We start from the raw sequence: 20061 nt of genomic DNA, 5'->3' as shown, positions 1-20061 counted from the left end.
CTTTGGTTCCTGTGTTAAATAGCACCATCAGTGCCTCACATGTCAGGGTTGTGTTTGATGGTCGTCATTTACTCAGCATCTTCCCAGGGTGTCGTTTGTGTTCATTTTGTGATTGCACCTCTTGCCCAGTGAGAATCTCCCCAGTTCTCTGAGCTCCCATTTGTTTGATATGAGACATAGTCTCATTGGCAGTGATCGCAGGCGCAGTTTTTCATTTTCCTATGATATATGATGCTTGTCTCTATCAGAGCTGTTTGTTTGGGATGTTCCCTCTCAGCTCCTGCCATTTAGATAACATGCTGAATCAGCTGGACCTGTGACCCAGTTCTAAACAAACACACAGATGCAGCAGTTGATGGCTTTACAGGCTTTTCTGTCGACTTTTAATGATGGTTTAATTGCGCGCACCCCGCTGTACAGTGACTAGGCTGCTCTCTGATGGCTGCACACAGATTAATCCCACCCCCCTTTTGATTGTTTTGTTGCTTTCTCCCCCTGTAGGTACCTTTTATATCCCAGCGTGGTACCACTGAATTCATTTCCTGGGTTCTTTGTTCCATCGTCAGCCCATGGCTCGTGTTCTGGTAGATTCGCTGGGCTCGTTGGATTGTTCTGGGGATCGCAAAATGCATTGTGGATATGCACGTGTACATGCACATACACTTTGATAACAAAACAACACAGGGCTGAATGAAACAGGCTACACATGGCATTTCATGCCCTCCACTAAATGGTGATCTGGTTGGCTGTCTGAATTATGCTATACATGCTTAACATCAGATACAGACAGAGGTCAGAGGTATTGTAAAACTGCCCGGCCATTTTTGAAGCTGTACTTTGTGGTGGTGATAAACATGGCCAGACCTAGCACATTCGGTGCCCTAAGCAAACCATTCAGCTAGTACCTCTCTGGCCTCTTTTTGCCTTTTTGTAAGTTGCCTTATGTTGCCTTGATAACTCAATCATACAATACAAGATTGTCAGACCTCTTCTATAGCTGACACATACTGTACTGCTAACTGGAATTCTCTGTAATCAGAGCAACATTTGTAACTGTGATGTGACACAAGTCACTGCCCTGTACAGATTCAGAAATCTGGTGGTTATTTTATGGGTTAAATGATTAATTATTTGGTTTCAGATGAATCAATAATAATAGAAAAAACCTGGTACTTGCCAAAAATATTTGAATTGCTTACTTTGTCTGACCAGTAGTTAAAATACGCAACACACAAAGCAGAACTTAGATAATTGTCCACCATAACAATTTAAGAGCTAAATGGTAACAAAAATAACATTACTACGTGCCACCTGATATGGTAATGAAATATAATCAGCTTCTCTGATGGCAGGTGATTGTGGGAGAAAACGGTCGATTCACTTGATGTACCAACAGCATGCTGGGAAGGCTCCAGTGCCTGCGACGAGGGTCTTTTTTAATTAAGCCACCATTCACCTCTGGAAACCTCTGTTGAAGCGACCCTGCATGCATTATCTCTCGGGGATATGCATATACACACATAGACGCACACTTGTGTCATTTCTCCCTGCAGGTGTCCCCTCAACACAGCCACCTGTCATGCTGTCAGTATATAGGTTGTGTATAGCTTTGTAGATGTTATCGGCCCTTGTAGAATTTCTCAAAGACAGGTGTTGGTCATGGCTGGTTTGACAGCGACATTTTGTTAATCTCTCACTGAATGAACGAACTAGCGTCACCAGTCAGGATTTTATTGTTGTTATAACATGACCTTGACATGTTGATGGAGCTCTGACAAAAGATGTGAGATGCTGTGTGTGTTGGCTGTTGAATCAATGGCACCAGAGAGAATAGCCTGCATTGTATTGGTAGATCTACAATGAAATCTAGTCACCAGACGTCTTTGAGTGTAAAAGAAAAGTTTGTTATGCAGTATTGACTACTGATTACAGTTTTTCCTTTTGCCAAGGAGAGTTATATTTTCTGCCCCATTTGTTTTCTCTGTTTGTTTGTTTGCTAGCAGGATATTACAGATACTTTTTCACAGATTTTGTTTAAATTTGGTGGAAAGTTTGGCCCAAGGAATGAGTGATTTGTTTTTGGAGCAGATCCAGGAATGTTTTGAAGGTTTTCATAACACTGCAAGAGAGACACTTTTGTCTAGAACATTTTTTTCATGAAATACTGCAAAAAAATGCATCCTATGTGTCAGATGTAGCCACAATTATCCACTTTTGTCCACTTATAGACTATAAACATTAATCCTTTTAAAGGGGGTTTTGGTCTTAAAGTTGTCTCAAAAACAAGATTTTAGGCTTTAGTTTACTTTGTAGTTGTTAAATTTTATTCATTACACTTAAATGAATTGTTATACTGTAGATGCCAACACACTTTGGCACTCCTTTTGGCAACGTCATTGAACTTGCCAGAACATGTTGGTGATTCACCAACCAATTTTGGGAGCACCTTTAATGTGCTCTATTGATTCCTTTTCATTTAGCATACAAAAACATGCAGACAAAAAAAAAGACAAAAATTAGCTTTTGTAGCGTTGACTAGAAAACCAAACAAGCATCTTCATGTCACCAGTTTGTTTTGTATGAGAACACCTAAGAAAATCATATTATTATTAAATTATTATTATTATTAAACTATTTGTTTTCTCTTTGTCTCCATCCATCTAATTCTGAGCAAATCTGTTTTTCACCGACATTATTTTTGTTTTGGCGTTCTCCATCACTATTGGTTTCTTTTCAGTGGGTGGTAGAAATGTGTTGATAATACAGCTTCGATGGTGCCAGGCCCAACCATCACTGTGTCAGACTGTGTGGGTGGACATCCTGTGGATGTGTGATGCCTTCAATACACATTGCAATGGCACACAATTAGCGCCACAAGGGAGCCAAACGCTTTATTGCCTTTTTCCTCCTCCTGTAATATCTCCTCCTCTTATATTGTCCTCTCTCATCTTTGTCCAGCAATCTATAACTACGATGCCCGGGGAGAGGAGGAGCTGTCGCTGCAGATTGGAGACACAGTGCACATACTTGAGACGTATGAAGGTAAGAACAGGCTTACTGATGACGTGCCTAATTAGAGCTGGCACGCCAATGTTGGACATTATTTCCATCACTGTCATCACCAGTGCCTCTTTCAAATGTTTGTACATGTGTTCAATAAGATAATATCGTAGCAATAATGATTATGATGGTGTGTTCCTATAAATGCAGGTGGTACAAACCTCCACATTCTAGTGTCTAGTGTTTCATTGAGGAAGGCGTGTTATATTCACAGTGTTGTTATTTTCAACTTTAATGCCATTCTTTATTGTAAATTTGGTTAATAAAACAGTTAACCTTGTTTAAAAAAAACTTTAGCACAGGTTTTATTGAGTGTTATGTGTTTTTATTCTTGTGTGCTATGTATGGGAAAAGCAGCTTACATTTAATATAATTCTGTTCTCCATTAGACTGGTACAGAGGGCATAGGCTGAGGAGAAAATCCAAAAAGGTGAGGGGCCAGTAAACAAAGGATCCACACACTCATGTCCGTGAGGTTCAGTTTTTCAGCTGTTTAACTTCTGTCCCAGTTGTACCATAATATGGTTTGCATTGTGATATCTTCCTCTTCTAGGGCATATTTCCTGCTTGCTATATACACCTGAAAGAGGCCACGGTCGAGGGAAGTGGGTTAGTACTTCTCCACTTTTGAATGACATGTATATTTATGAATTGTTTTTCACACGCAAGAAGATTGCTTCTACTTTCGTTGGATTTGCATGTAAGATTATTTAATTATTATTATGTATTAGGATGAATATTGCAATTAGCAATATTGCTAATAATGGCTGAAGATGCACTGAGCTGAGGACAGCAACAAAAATCCAATATAAAACAAATAGATGAAAAATTTGTCTTCCCAACTTATTTTCTGACCTACTGAGAAACTGTTGGCTATATAAGATGTAAGTTGTATGTAGACAGCCTTTGAGGTTGTTTCCGTGGCAAGATCTGCACTTGATATGATGTGACATGTGTGTTTGTTGTTGCACAACTTGTGGCACTGTTTTGTTTTGATCTGTCTTCTTTGATTTCACTTGCACAACACAAAAAAGATCCCCAAACTTCAAAGCCCTTGAATTCAATTGAGAATCTTGAGGACCCCCCCCATAGAATTACAAATAAAGAATTTAAACAAAGCAGTGAAATAAATATGAATTTACTCAGACTATAGGCAACATGTTTAATACTGACAGTGTCTCATTGTGGAGAGGAAAGGGCAGAAAGGGCACAATCACTATATCAAATTTGTTCACTCACTGCAGGCAAAAGGAGACGGTCATTCCCACTGAGCTGCCACTGGTTCAGGAGGTTACCACCACACTGCGGGAGTGGGCTACAATATGGAGGGATTTATATGTGGTAAGCAAGCCTGCCCTCCCCTAAGTGGAAACACACACACACCCCTATACACACAGATAAGGCATTGTATGGATGCTAGAAGGCAAAGAAATACTAGGTCAATGGGCTTATTAGTAGCAGAGCTTATAACACACATATATCAGTATTGACGTAGGAGTTGCCATATATGTAAAATTTTAATTTTATGTATATTTGAGCCTTGTTTTTCTTTATTTCATAATTTCGATATTTTGTTGTATTTGTGTTTTTATTTATTATTACTATTTATAATAATATAATTATGAGTGAGATTTTGTTATCTTTTATTATTAAATGTATTAAGTGTTCCTTTCTGCATATCTTAACAGATTGAAAATGTTAGTCAATACTAAAAATTAGTGAATAATCGTTTGACACCTTTTAAAAGTATTAGCCTTAAAAATTCAGTATTGGTCAGGCTCTTTTTGGATAGGTTTTTCATTTCACAAAATATTTTGTTGAATTAGGCCTAAGGTAATCTGCTCTTAATTAAAAGCTTTTTGACCTACCTGCCTGCTGCTAATGAGATGTCTGACCTGCCAGAACAAGTCCTCTTACCAGTCAATAGTTCAGACACAAGAGCACCTCGACGCTCTAAATGTCTCTGTCCAAGCTGTACACGTGTTCTTCCGTCTGTTTCCACAGGGGGACAAGCGTGAGATGTTCAACTCTGTCCGTGACATGATCTATGACCTCATCGAATGGCGTTCCCAGATCCTGTCCGGCACCCTCCCGCAGGACGAGCTCACCGAGCTCAAACAGAGAGTCACCTCCAAGATAGACTACGGCAACAAGTGAGGATCCGGTCTTTAGAGGCTTTTAGCCTTGTCCTTCCCTCCCCACAGCTTATATCCCTTTATCCTCATATTTCTCCGGTAAAATGGCTCTTGTTGGAATAGGTTAGCAGTGACAGTCAATAGAAAATGACAGGTCATCACTTAACTGGAGGGATTTAGCTTCAGCAAACCGTACTAAATTCCATCATGAAATGACAGGTCTTGCTGTGTCTGCAGTGGGCCTAGAAAATCAGTTCCATTCTGCTCCTGTGATGAAACTTTAAACCTTTGGCCAGGTAGAGAAATGGCTTTTGCCTCTGCAGAAGCAGGGAGTGATGAGCTGATGGAATGCATTGACTGCATTTTGGCAGTATGCTGCTGTCTACTCTGACTCCCTCCATAGAGGAAAGAGTATCTTTGAAAGAAAACAGTGGAGCTGAGGGAGTATACAGTGGTGTGAAAAAGTATTTGCCCCCTTCCTGATTTCTTATTTTTTTTGCATGTTTGTCACACTTAACATGGCCCTGTGTGAAAAAGCGATTGCCCCACCTGTTAAAACATAACTGTGGTTTATCACACCTGAGTTCAATTTCTCTAGCCACACCTAGGCCTGATTACTGCCACACCTGTTCTTAATCAAGAAATCACTTAAATAGGACCTGCCTGACAAAGTGAAGTAGGCCAAAAGATCTTCAAAAGCTAGACATTGTGCCGAGATCCAAAGAAATTCAAGAACAAATGAGAAAGAAAGTAATTGAGATCTATCAGTCTGGAAAAGGTTAAAAAGCCATTTCTAAAGCTTTGGGACTCCAGCGAACCACAGTGAGAGCCGTTATCCACAAATGGCGAAAACATGCAACAGTGGTGAACCTTCCCAGGAGTGGCTGGCCAACCAAAATTACCCCAAGAGCGCAGCAATGACTCATCCAAGAGGTCACAAAAGACCCCACAATAACATCCAAAGAACTGCAGGCCTCACTTGTCTCAGTTATGGTCAGTGTTCATGACTCTACCATAAGAAAGAGACTGGGCAAAAATGGCCTACATGGCAGAGTTCCAAGATGAAAACCACTGCTGAGCAAAAAGAACGTTAAGGCTCGTCTGCCAGAAAACATCTTGATGATCCCCAAGACTTTTGGGAAAATACTCTGTGGACCGACAAGACAAAAGTTGAACTTTTTGGAAGGTGTGTGTCCCATTACATCTGGCAGAAAGGTAACACCGCATTTCAGAAAAAGAACATTATATCAACAGTAAAATATGGTGGTGGTAGTGTGATGGTCTGGGGCTGTTTTGCTGCTTCAGGACCTGGAAGACTTCCAGTGATAAATGGAACCATGAATTCTGCTGTCTACCAAAAACTCCAGAACGAGAATGTCCGGCCATCTATTCGTGACCTCAAGCTGAAGCGAACTTGGGTTCTGCAGCAGGACAATGATCCAAAACACACCAGCAAGTCCACCTCTGAATGGCTGAAGAAGAACAAAATAAAGACTTTGGAGTGGCCTAGTCAAAGTCCTGACCTGAATTCTATTGAGATGCTGTGGCATGACCTTAAAAAGGCAGTTCATGCTCGAAAACCCTCGAATTACAACAATTCTGCAAAGATGAGTGGGCCAAAATCAGAAACGCTTGATTGCAGTTGTTGCTGCTAAGGATGGCACAACCAGTTATAAGGTTTAGGGGGCAATCACTATTTCACACAGGGCCATGTAGGTTTGGATTATGTTTTCCCTTAATAATAACAACCTTCATTTAAAACATTTAAAAACTGCATTTTGTGTTTCCTTGTGTTATCTTTGACTAATATTTAAAATTGTTTGATTATCTGAAACATTTAAGTGTGACAAACATGCAAAAAATACGAAACCAGGAAGGGGGCAAACACTTTTTCACACCACTGTATACGAAGAGAAAATTAGGCAAATGGAGTGGCAGTGTACAGTTGATGTGTGCTGTTTCCTCTTCTACCACACATTTATATGTGTTCTGTGTACTGTACCACGCTATAGTATGTTTGAGATTAACCCCCCCCCCCCCCCAATTTTTATGCAAGGTACTTGGATCTCGATCTTGTGGTCAGAGACAATGATGGAAACATACTGGACCCAGAGCTCACCAGCACCGTCAGCCTGTTCAGAGCACATGAGGCGGCCTCCAAGCAAATTGAGGACCGGATTCAAGAGGAGAAGGTAAAGACAGAGAGGACCTGGACCTGCATCTTAGACCCCATTTTTACACCTCCAACTAAACTCTGGCCTTTATCCAGATAGTGTATCAACGATAAATAAAAACATGTTAGTACACAGTGTGAATGAACATGGTAAATGTAAAAAATGTGATCTGAGCGTATTTACATCATGATCTTGTTCTTTCTGGCTCATTGAATCTCAGTCAATCAGGTGCAGTTATTTACAGTGTTTGCATTAGGAAAAAAAACACTGCAGGGTGGAAGGGTTGTCACTGCACTTCATACGTGATAATTGTTTGCAATTACCCCTCATTTGTGTACATTGGAGATGTATTTCCTCTACCTTAGTATCTGCTCCATCTATATGCACAATAATATCAAACATCTGTAGCCATGCTAGCAGTGTGACATTGGGATGCCAATGTAGGTTGGTTGGTCCACCACTTTGATCCAGACTGAAATATCTCTATTATTAGATGGACTTCTGTGAAATGTTATACAGATATTCAAGGTCCCAAGAGGATAAATTCTGCTGACTTTGGTGATCCCTTAACTTTTTATCTAGAGCCATCATCAGGTCAGAATTTCATTTTGTCCAGTATTTGGGGTAATGACTAAAATAGTGTTAATTTGTGAACGCTAGCACTCTAACACGCTAAAATAAGATGAACATGGTACACATTATATCTGCTAAACATCAGCATGTTAGCATTGTCACTGTGAGTATGTTAAATCACTGCTGTGCCTAAGCACAGTCTCACAGAGTCACTAGCATGGGTTTAGTCTTGTGTTGAAAGTGTTACATTATTTTACTGGTTAACTTACTTTGCTTTGATTACATGATTAATAAAGGCACACTCAATTAGATTTGGTTGTTTATATGTTACAATAACCCCACTGCTTCCACAACTGAGAATGAAGATAGTTTGCTTAAGCTATTTACATGGTTGCATAAACTATTCAGAAAGCATTGCTTTCAAAAAATGTAACTTGTTTCTTGACTGACACCTGTCAAGTAACAATGGCACCTTTTCAAGGTAAGAAAAAATCCAGGAAATACACAGCACCCCTGTAGTTCAATCTACAATGGAGTTTTGGCATTTGCATAACATTAGAAGAAGTGGGGGAAAATGGGGCCACTCATGGTACACAAACATGCTTGACTGCTTCTTCAGAAAGTCAGGAACTCATCCAGATTCCCTGTCTATTTTACTTGGCGTATCAGTGGCATCCCTCACCTGAATGTCAGTTGGCGCTATGTAGGAGTGCCAGACGGTAAGTACCCTGCAGTTATGTGGTCACATCTTATGTGACCTTTTCATCCAGAGATCTTTATTGCATATGCATGGGCAATAAGAAAGTGTCCAGGTCAACGTGATAAATATTAATGATGTGGCCCCAGTATATTTTTGAAGGGCGTCCAGGGAATCACACAATCAGTTCACCTTTTACAGCAGATGCAGTTCTGGAGATCAAGCGTAAAGGCTTTTTATTCCAGTGTGGAATGCATTATAATGATGGATTTATAGACATTCTTAAATAATGCTTCTTGTGTAATTTTCAGAAAGACACAGAGGGAATGGCTGACATTCAATAATCCGGTGTGCAGTTGCTAACCTCACCTATGTACAGTATCTCTTTCTTCATACGCTGATATTGTCCCAGGGATTCTTGGATCTTCTCCTGGGCTTACTATTCAAACTACACAGGCCTGAGGACTTCCTGCATGTGACAGAAATCTATGAAAGAATGCCCATATTGAATGCAATACCTGTTTCCCTCCGACAGTCTCAGAAGCAGAATATTGATCTCACCAGGCAAGCAAAGTTTGCCTCCACACCATCGTTTGCCCTCTTTGTGACTCTAAAGAATGTGGTGTGTAAGATCGGTGAGGACGCAGAGGTGCTCATGTCACTCTATGACCCAGTGGACTCCAAGTTCATCAGGTAAACCCATGGGTGCATATTCACTTTTCTCTTGCACTCTATTTTTTCCTCTTTTTTTTCTTCATCTTTCTTTCAAACACAGTTATGATTAAGCATTTTTTTGGTGAGTGTGCTTACACTTGTAAGCACACTCACACACAGACACACACATACCATGCAAGAACGTGACCAGAACAAGTGCAGCCTGCCTCCCAGGGATTTGCTATTGTTTTAGGATTGTGACAGCAAATTATCCCAAGTAGAGCAGCTAGGCTGTGGAATGTTTCTTTTACATCCAACATCAGTCATGCATTTTGTTTCCCAAGCGGATCGGTGTTTGGATTAACATTCAAGTCTCCGCAGCTTTGTAGGAAACTATAGTTAATGCAACTCAACTGATTGCCTTAATTCACTGTATCATAGCTGTTTCAATGTGACTATGAGAAATTGCTGAGATTATAACACTGAGTCATGCTTTTTTCTGTCACCTCTCCCTCACAGTGAAAACTACCTGGTGAAATGGTCAAGTTCAGGTCTGGTGAAAGACATAGACCAGCTTCATAATCTGCGGGCGGTCTTCACGGTGAGTGTGTTTTGCTTGTATGTGTGTCTGTGTTTGTGTGTGTGTTCGCTCGCCTGTGGTAGTCCACTGTTTATTCAGCCATGTTATGAGGCATGTGGGAGCCTGTTTGCGGAGCCTGTATTTGTTAAGCTCTCTCAGAAAGAGCCTGGCTCGCTGTATGTATTTACCAAGGCAGTCACCTCTATCTAATGGAAGCCCAAGGGCGAAAGGGTCAGCGTGCACCCACTGGGTGCACTTTGCTAGTTTTGGAAGGTATTGCTCACAGGAAATGAATCTGTGGACACAATCACAGATGTTGCTGAAGCAATTTGTGGTGAAAATTTTGTCCTTAACACAAACTCAAATTCATCCAAGAAGGGGCTATTAATTGATCAATGCATCCTAGCATTGCTGTAGCCTAAAAAAATTGCAAATTGATTTGTCTACCTAAAATATAAGTAATTTTTATTGACTCAAAGGCAACAGCATCAGCAGCTTTTCATAACTTTTTCTGTTTTTGCCTCCTCAGGACTTAGGCAGTGAAGATCTGAAGAGAGAGAAGATCAGCTTTGTGTGTCAGATTGTCAGAGTGGGGCGCATGGAGCTACGAGACAACAACACCAAGAAGCTGACGTCAGGACTGAGAAGACCCTTTGGAGTGGCAGGTAAAGCAGACTACACAGAGATTCAGTGATAACCTGCTGTTCCAAAAAGAGCTGAAAGGTATGAGTTGAAATACAGTAGTCAGAGGTTACCTTTTAAAAACACTGATGATCTCAGAACTCCGTAGCCCTAGCTCTGCTTGAATATCCCCATGTGCCTTGAGAACAGAAACCTGTTACTTTTGCCTTACAGTTCAAAGTAAGTACTGTGCCAGAGTCCTTGCCCAGATGAGTAAATATATTTGGCTAAAATTCATAGATATCCAGAAAAAATAGAAAGAGGAATTAGAGTTTGATTTATCTCCTGTTGGCAAGCTGCCAAGCGTATCGTAAACTAATTAGATTGCCGTTTTGCCCAAAGTTCTCCAACAGAGAAAATGATGCCCCTCTTTCAATGTCTTTGTCCCAGTGCCACTTGAAGAGAAGGTAAATGACAGATTTATGACGGCTTATCTTTAGTCGTCGTCATCACAGAATGATGGAGAGCCTGATTTTTGAGATTTGCTTTTTTTTTGAGACATTGTTATAAAGATCAGAGATTTCCTTTCCTCTGCTTTTTGTGACGACTATGTAGGTCACAGAAATCAGAGTTGACTTGATTTCACTTGAAATAGGCACAAACCATGCTTTTTCTGTCATAGTCCCGTGTCTGCCTTAATTAGTGCTCATTGAAGAAAAGCCAACATTGGCTGCTTTCACCCCCTGCTGTGGCCTTACCATGCAGTTATCTGTATCTCTTTCACAGACATGCTTTACGCTGCAGGCACTGAAAATGTTTTAACCCTCTCTGCTCCTTTTTCCACAGTAATGGATGTCACTGACATCATAACAGGCAAAATGGACGATGAGGACAAGCAGCACTTTATCCCATTTCAGCCGTAAGTGGATTGTTCAGCAGCACAAAATAAATCACATTCACATAAGGGTGCATAGAGTTCCTTTAAGCTTGGGATAATGTTGCATAAAATAGCTAAGCTGATATAGTTCTGCTCTTACACCTATTTCCATTATTTAAAGTATGTACAATATCTCAAAGACACAGCGGTTGTATTTTTACATTTAAATTCTTGAATCCTTGACACCTGATTAGCGGGGGTTTTAAGACAGTAGCGCTCCCCTTATTCCCTGCTGACTCAATTAAGGCAATCTCATTAACTGCTGCCATTCTCATAGGACTGCGTACAGAGCCAGAGTAACCTTTTCCTTAACGTGCTTTCCTGCATAATTGGAAATGCTTCAGATTCAGGCAGTTTAGCTGGCAGATCACCTATCATGGAAATTAGAGCCTTGTTTGAAGAGAAGAACAGGATCTACAAGGGGTTATTTATGTCCAAGTATGAATATCTGCCACTACATTTTAACTGATGGAGTTTTGAAATAGCAGTTCCACGACCCATTACTGAATGTGTTTTCAAGACCAGCAGAGGCAGGAAGTGAAGGAGCCATTTAAAGAAGGTTTGACATAGTGATGTAATTTGGATAGACTTCTGGCATCCAAACAGAAATAGAAATGGCTTTCAGAAATGAATAAATAAATTGAAATCTTGCTGAAATAGTTTGTTGTTCTTGTTTTTCCCAGACATTCCTTCATTATAAGTCTGAGACGGAGTTGACCTCATCTCTGGCATGTTGTCTGGAATCAAACCAACTTGCATTTAGATAATGCATTTGTAGCAAAATTTCATGTTGTGCTGAAATGATCGATTAGTTGATAGACAGAAAATCCAACTGTTCCACTGTGTGCAAATACATTCAAAAATTGCATTATTGCAAATTTGAGAGAAAACCTGCCTTACTCCTGTTGTCCTACAATGTTTTTTCCCGTGAATGTACAAACTTCTGCTGTCCCTTATTCTACTTCCTTGCTTGGACTGGTTTTGGATTCAAGGTTGGAGGCACTGAAGACATTCTGAGTGACAGAGATCCTTTACTGCCTCCTCCATGCTGACGTCACCACTGTCTTCTCCTCCATTCTCTTCTTCTTCTGCTTATTTAGAGTCCTCTATACTGCAGATGCCATCCCTGCCCACTGCACACATTTCTTTCACAACTGCCGCACATGTGGTGCTTCCCAGATCACATCTGCTACTTTCTTACATCACTCGTCTCAATCAATCTGGTACTGTCTACACCTGAAGCCGTATGGAGTACAAAACATGATGTTATATTTTAGTTTGCTTTCTCACTTAAGCAGAGTGGGGATGTGTGTTACCAATTGGGTATAGTCTGGAGATTACAGCCTTGGGTATTAAGTTTACTGCTTTGAAAAATTTCAAGACGGACCATGGGCAGGACAAGCTTCCCACTGCTACAGTGGCGCTATAAATGCTGACTGGGCATCATTTCCTAAACGATGATTTCTCTGTGTGTTTCTTTCATTACCCATCCTGCCTCACTGTTAACTGCTAACAAGCGGCTTTGTGTCTGTCACGGTATTCGCATCACTCTTCGGTGTGTCTCTCTCTTTTTCTCCATCTCTCTTTCATCCCACTCCCCTCCTCGCAACCATCACTTTGTGGCTCTTCTGCCCCGCTCCTCCTCGTCCTCTCTCTCCGCCATCTCTTCTTCTCTGTGGTGTTTGCCTGTTGTGTGCATACTGCAGGCTAGCGTTGGATGACGCCATTCGCCACAAGCAGCTGAACATCTCACGTTTTTCACCCAGGGTGGCAGGGGAGAACGACTTCCTCCAGACAGTCATCAACAAAGTTATCACCGCCAAAGAGGTCAATCACAAGGGCCAAGGTACAGTGCAAGGTTCAGACACAAGAACCACGACCAAGGAGGAAACTCACCATACTGATGTCAGACTTTTATCAATAAAATGTGTCTTATATATGTTAAAAACCGTTATACTAAGTCATAGAGTGTGCGCTGTAATGTTTATGAAGATACTTAGTTAACTAGGTCATCAAATATCCAGCAGTGCTTAAAGGCAACTTAACTTGATGCTGGATTATTGTAGACATCTCTTCTAATGGTAAAATGACATTGGAGTTGGTTGACATTAAAGGAAGAAGGGGGGAAGCCACACACTCATAACGCTGATGCAATCTTTTTATTTTTAATTCTACAAATCCATGTTTTGGCACTTATTGCCTTCTCCAGAATCAGAATCAGAAATACTTTATTGATCCCCGAGGGGAAACTCTTTTGTTACAGCAGCTCGCCTTTACGTCAGTGCAAACAGGAATAGAAGTACTAGCAAAAAATATAATACACTATAATACAGATCAGAAAATAAATTAAGTACCAAGTGGGTATAAGTATAAAATAAAATAAGTGTGAAGTACCAAGTGGGTTTACCAGTTGATGATAATAATACGGTATAAGGTAATAGTGCATGAACTGTCAAGTTAAGTGTAGCTTATTTAAGGTTATAATGAGACGGAGGATATTGCACAGCAGTAATAGAGGGATGAGTAATATCAATATAAATAAATAGGGAATTTTAAACTAAAATATTGTACAGGAGTATTACACAGAATATTGCACAATTATGTCAAGTATCCAGTTTAATGACTTAGGGTCATACAGACTACCCTTAGAGGGAGGAGTTAAAGAGTTTGATGGCCACAGGCAGGAATGACTTCCTGTGGTGCTCTGTGGTACTTTTTGGGGGAGATGAGTCTTCCACTGAAGGTACTCCTTTGCTTGACCAGCACGTCATGGAGTGGGTGGGAGACACTGTCCAAGATGGCATGTAGTTTGGCCAGCATCCTCCTCTCTGACACCACCGCCAGAGAGTCCCGCTCCACCCCCACAATGTCACTGGCCTTATGGATCAGTTTGTTGAGTCTGTTAGCGTCCGCTACCCTCAGCCTGCTGCCCCAGCATGCGACAGCATACAGGATAGCACTGGCCACCACAGACTCATAAAACATCTTCAGCATTGTCCGGCAGATGTTGAAGGGCCTCAGCCTCCTCAGAAAATAGAGGCGGCTCTGGCCCTTCCTGTACAGAGCTTGAGTGTTCTTAGCCCAGTCCAGTTTATTGTCCATGTGTACTCCCAGGTACTTGTAATCCTCTACCATGTCCACACTGACCCCCTGGATGGAAACCGGGGTCACTGGTGCCTTGGCCCTTCGTAGATCCACGACCAGCTCCTTAGACTTTGTCGCATTGAGCTGTAGATGGTTCTGCTCACACCATGAGACAAAGTTCCCCACCACAGCCCTGTACTCAGTCTCATCACCACCGCTGATACATCCCACCACAGCAGAGTCATCAGAAAACTTCTGAAGGTGGCAGGACTCTGTGTGGTAGCTGAAGTCCGTGGTGTAGATGATGAAGAGGAAGGAAGAGAGGACAGTCCCCTGAGGGGCCCCAGTGTTGCTGACCATGCTGTCCGACACACAGTGCTGCAGGCGCACGTGCTGTGGTCTGCCAGTCAGGTAGTCCACAATCCAGGACACAAGGGGTGTATCCACCTGCATCGCTGCCAACTTCTCACCCAGCAGGGCTGGCCGTATGGTGTTGAAAGCACTGGAGAAGTCAAAAAACATGATCCTAACCGTGCTTGCCGGCTTGTCCAGGTGGATGTGGATGCGGTTCAGCAGGAAGATGATGGCATCCTCAACTGCCAGCTGGGGCTGGTAGGCGAACTGAAGGGGGTCTAGGAGGGGTCTGACCATGGGCCACAGCTGTTCCAGCACCAGTCTCTCCAGGGTCTTCATTATGTGGGAGGTCATTGCCACCGGTCTGTAGTCCTTGGAGCCACTGGGACGCAGCATCTTCGGCACATGAATGAGGCGAGATGTCTTCTACAGAACAGGGACCCTTTGAAGATTCAGGCTCAGGTTGAAGACATGTTGAAGGACTCCACATAGCTGGGGTGCACAGGCTTTTAGCACCCCAGGGCTAACTCGGGGCCTGCAGCGGTTACAGAGGTGCAGAGGTTACAGTCGGGGGAGGGGGGAGTCATTAGTAGTGTGAAGAGGGCCGTTAGCCTGATAGCCAGTTGAGGGGGGAGTAGGACTCTCCCAGGAAGATGGGGGAGGGGGGAGCAGTGGACACAGAGGAGTCTGAGGGCCGACAGTAGCTGAGTTAGAGGGGGGATGAGCAGGAGCTGGTGTGTCCATTCGACACATCGGCTCCTGAGGAATGCGAGGAATGCAAGGAATGCAGTATCTGCCAAAATGTTAATAAAAACAAAAACAAAACTTTGCATCAGAGTTATGAGTGTGCAGCTTTCACCTGCAAGCCAGCAACTCAGTAGAATAAGTGCACTTTCCTTCAGCTCTTCATTGGTTACTTTCGACATTGGCATTGATTTTTAATAGAATTGCACCTGTTGTGAAATGTTTTTATCTATGTAGAAAACGTTCTTTATTCATTTGTCATTACTACATAACTACTAAATATTCTAAACTCTTTACAAGGAAGGCCCAAATTGTAAATAAGGTTACAGGGTAATATTAAAAATGCCAAATTTAACCTCAGTTGCATCTTACCGAACTGTTGTCATTTTCGTTCAAACTACATTTTAGATCTGTTCATACAAAGTACCATTACCCCCAACATACTGGCAGGTCGTTGAGACTGTTCATCTTGCTAATAAGAACATAATTCTTTGTGCTCACACTCTAAATCACTGCTCATACATTAAATAGTTGCCCTCACCACCATGACTACAAGATCTAAGTAATCCAGCTGTTAATTAAGATGGTGAGTCTTCTGCAAAGACTAGATCTTATCAGTGATTTGACATCTGTGGTTAGAAGAACAACATTAGCCAACTAAGGGATTTGTGCTGGGAGGGTGGAAACAACATGACAGCCTCCATGGTATTGTCATGCCCTATGAAGATGTACTTGGATAAATGTCAGGTCTGTTCCGGCCCACACTGGGAAGAACAGCAGCGCACTGAGAGCAGCTGTTTCGGTCACGCTCGCATATCAAAAGGCTTCCAGCTTGGCTAGTGAGAGATGTGTCACTCATAACAATATGGGGCCTGTAAAGTGAAAGTGAGTAAAGCTTCAGGGTTCACAAGCACCACTCATTTTGGTGGCCTGTGAAGGGGCACACTACAGGATGATTGCTTTAATTGGATGCCTTGTTTTTAGTCATTTTTAATCTTGTTCCGAAGTATGTATCTATGCTGCTTTGTTTTTCCTGTGAGAATATTTTGAGTGAGAGTGGTTACAGAGCTGAAGCTGACACACCATGCGGTGTAGGCAGAAAAGAAGCTTTCCCTCCCAACCAGGAAAAAAGCAGAGCAGCTACTGGTGTTAAATTGTTAGGAAATATGACCCATGAAAGTCCCCTGAAGGCCCTTTGTTTCAGAATTATTCAGAGTCACAGAGTTTCCACTCAAGCTTCACACTCTCAGGTCTTCCAAGACCAATTATTGAAGTTCGGGAATTACTGCACAATTTAAATATTTTACCATAAATGTAACTTATTCTCATATAAAAACAAAGAGTGCCTAAAGAAGAAATCTGGGGCATTGGGGACATATCATGAATTTGCAGTGGGACAGAAACCATTTTTTTATTTCAAATTTTTCCATTTAGGGTACCAAGTGCCACCCTACTATACCACACTTTTAACTGAGCACAAGGTAAACACACACACACTTGCTCCCTGCTGTTATTATGTTTTCCTAATCACATACCTGAGGGTAGCTTCTATTTATTGTCTTGCCCTAGAGCTGTTAGATGTCACTGACAGCAGAAAGCACAAGAAGAAATCTCTTTAGTATTTTCCTGGGGCAGTTTGCTCTCACGCTGTCTTCTCCTGACGTTATCTTGGTTCCTCCCCTCTTTGCCTTGAATGCATCACCAGGCCTCTGGGTGACTCTGAAGCTGCTTCCTGGTGACATCCATCAGATAAGGAAGGACTTCCCTCACCTGGTGGACCGATCAACAGCTGTGGCTCGCAAGATGGGCTTTCCTGAGATCATCATGCCAGGTTGAGTGTTTTAAAAAGCTTCACCATGGCTGGCTGCCTGTCTCTGAAAGTCTCCTTTTTAAATTTGATTGGCTGAACACGTCATTCATTCTGAAAGTGATTTAGATCTACTGTTTTAGAAAATGTGAGTGAGGGGAAAAAAGAACATATCATACTTCATTAAGGTTTGATTCAGACATTAGTTATGTAATGGACTGAAGTCAGCCATAAAGCATACGGTGCCAAATATCCACTTATCCACCTAAAATGTACTGAGTTATGCAGTAATATTCACATACTGTATATTAAAAATTAATGAATGAAACTTGAGCTCTACGAAGACTGTGAAAGGTGAGGATTTCCTCACATCTGACCTGTTTGTTTCTGTTTCCTAAAGGTGATGTGCGAAACGACATCTACCTGACTCTGGTTCAGGGGGATTTTGACAAGGGGAGCAAGACCACACCCAAAAATGTCGAGGTGACCATGTCTGTTTATGACGAGGACGGCAAGAAACTGGAGGTACGACTGGTGAATGTTAACTTAATTCTTTGGTATTTTTCCTGGGTTCTGCAGCTCATTCTTAGTATTCAGGACACAAGTGTTATAGCTGATCGGTCTCTGAGAGACAGTCCGTGATTTACCGGGCTATTCTTTAATCTCACACAGCTCAGAACGCTGCTTAACTGACCAGGACTCCTATAAAGCAGTGTGATACACAGGCCAGACTGTACGGCTTTGCCACCTGTCAAAAATGACAGAATGCAATATTGGTGCTTTGTGGTTGATTGACTAGCCTGAAATTTGGCTCACCATTGTAGGAATCAACCTTTATCATTGTCAGAGTGAGTTACAGACCCAAGCATGCGGGCAGGCAATATGGGAAACATATTTTGAAAGTTGCAAGTGATGAGAGATGTGAAATTAGCATTCCCCTTCTGGTATAATTACCTTTGCTAATGAAGTTAGAAGGATAATTTTCTCCCCTGTCTATTTGTTTGTTAGCAAGCTGTCTCAAAATGTTGCACATTTATTTGGATGAAATTTGCAGCCCTCGACACAGAGAGCAGTTAATTATATTTTGTTGACGGTCAGCAATTTACTGTTTGAATTTCAGTCATACCTGTTGTAGGCATTCATAGGAAAGTTTGACATCCAGGTTTGCAGCTTAACACCATTAAGTGTATTGAATTTCACTAGAAAATCAAACCAGAAAGACACAAACAATTAAACATAAATCATTATGGTGGCTGCCAGTTTGCAAGTTGGAGAATGTTTAATGGACTTTTGCTTCCGAGTGCTGTCTACTTTTTAATCATGTGCCAGCCCATCAGTGTCTAATGTCCTAATAAAGCTTTTGTTTCATCTAGAGTCTCTAGCCAGTGACCCCTTTCTCTGATGTTTAATTATTGTCACCCCCTGCTTGACTTTACCTCTTGTTCTGCAGAGGCCATCAGTTAATGGGGGATATGAGGACTTTAGAGCAGTTGGACACGAGGAGTATGTGGGAAGAACTGGGGCAGGAGGTGTGTGTCTGTGGGAGTGTGTGCTCATGTGTCTGTGAATGTTCAGTTTTAATGTTGAGTTATTATTGAGTTATTGTTTACTTTTGTTATGTTAAAATGTTCTGTCAAAAATACACATTCTTCCTCAAAAAAATCTAGATGGATAAATAGCACTACAGGTAAGAGGAAGAACATATGTATTTTTGATTTTGGGATGAACTGTCCCTTTAAGGTATACCTAATATTTTGTTGCAAGGTTATTGTATTAAATTCCATAACATCCTACAGGTATTAATGCTATTATGTCCACACAGTATGCTTGTGTACTTGGAGTGAGAGTGTAAATAACAAGGACTGATGATGGAAGAGTGATTTGAGATGACAGATCCCTGGTCATGGGGAGGCCTCCTGCAAACAGCGAATCAGAGGAGAGCGCTGTTACCCTTGGCTTCCTCAATTATACACATTAGTCTTAGATAGAGAGGCTGCGTCAGTGTTTTGGCCCAGCAGGCAGAGGAAGTGTAAGTAGTAATGATACTGTAAATGCAGTTCTGAAGAAGCAGAAAGCGGTGATGATCTTGATCAGATGATATAGTATCTGACAATACAGACAATGCTTGGTTGTCTCATTGCTAGACAAGTAGTCTTGTGATTATTTTTGGATGTTGAAAATGCAGTAAAAAAATAATAATATAATAATAATAATTTTTTAAGATATCTCACAAATAAATGAAAAACAGAAGATAGTGCTTCCCAGAATTAGAATACCACTGTGTTTATTATACCACTGTGTTTATTATAGTAGACTTGTGTATGACTCGGCTGTTTCACCTACAGTACAGAAAACAGCTTTGATAATATCCTAACACAAACAGCTATAAAAAATTTGTAAGCGCTCCTACAGTAGCTAACATTCAGTACACAGTAGTTTTCGATACTCGGCGTTAAACACAGTTCAGTTGGTACAATTTGGCAGGTTCAATGCCCAGCCCTACTCAGTCAGTGGCAGTGGAACATTTAACTGTGTATATGTGTTCAAGGCTGTCAGAGGTTTTGGGCTGTCATAATTGGAGTCAGCAGTCGACAGTGATCACAGCACTGGAGCTCCCTTCAACATCCTGTCTTGCAACTTT

The 20061-nt window shown here is 41.5% G+C and overlaps 1 protein-coding gene across 2 annotated transcripts in view; it reads left to right on the top strand.

Moving 5' to 3' along the window:
* dock1 (dedicator of cytokinesis 1) overlaps positions 1 to 20061 on the top strand; it is a 182112-nt gene that overhangs the window by 17437 nt on the left and 144614 nt on the right. Inside the window, exons 2-14 of one of the 2 annotated variants that reach the window (XM_044178135.1) lie at positions 2959 to 3042; positions 3450 to 3490; positions 3614 to 3669; positions 4305 to 4401; positions 5065 to 5213; positions 7252 to 7387; positions 9175 to 9332; positions 9813 to 9894; positions 10403 to 10538; positions 11341 to 11413; positions 13138 to 13277; positions 17319 to 17444; positions 17821 to 17945. In XM_044178135.1, coding sequence (XP_044034070.1) covers positions 2959 to 3042; positions 3450 to 3490; positions 3614 to 3669; positions 4305 to 4401; positions 5065 to 5213; positions 7252 to 7387; positions 9175 to 9332; positions 9813 to 9894; positions 10403 to 10538; positions 11341 to 11413; positions 13138 to 13277; positions 17319 to 17444; positions 17821 to 17945 — 1403 coding nt within the window. The remainder of the gene's footprint in view (positions 1 to 2958; positions 3043 to 3449; positions 3491 to 3613; positions 3670 to 4304; positions 4402 to 5064; positions 5214 to 7251; positions 7388 to 9174; positions 9333 to 9812; positions 9895 to 10402; positions 10539 to 11340; positions 11414 to 13137; positions 13278 to 17318; positions 17445 to 17820; positions 17946 to 20061) is intronic. The other variant, XM_044178136.1, reaches the window with a different exon arrangement.

Source organism: Siniperca chuatsi, linkage group LG20 (genome assembly GCF_020085105.1).
Source record: "Siniperca chuatsi isolate FFG_IHB_CAS linkage group LG20, ASM2008510v1, whole genome shotgun sequence".
NCBI lineage: Eukaryota > Metazoa > Chordata > Actinopteri > Centrarchiformes > Sinipercidae > Siniperca > Siniperca chuatsi.
Note: the sequence above shows the minus strand (reverse complement) of the source record. Positions and strands in the feature narration are given on the sequence as shown.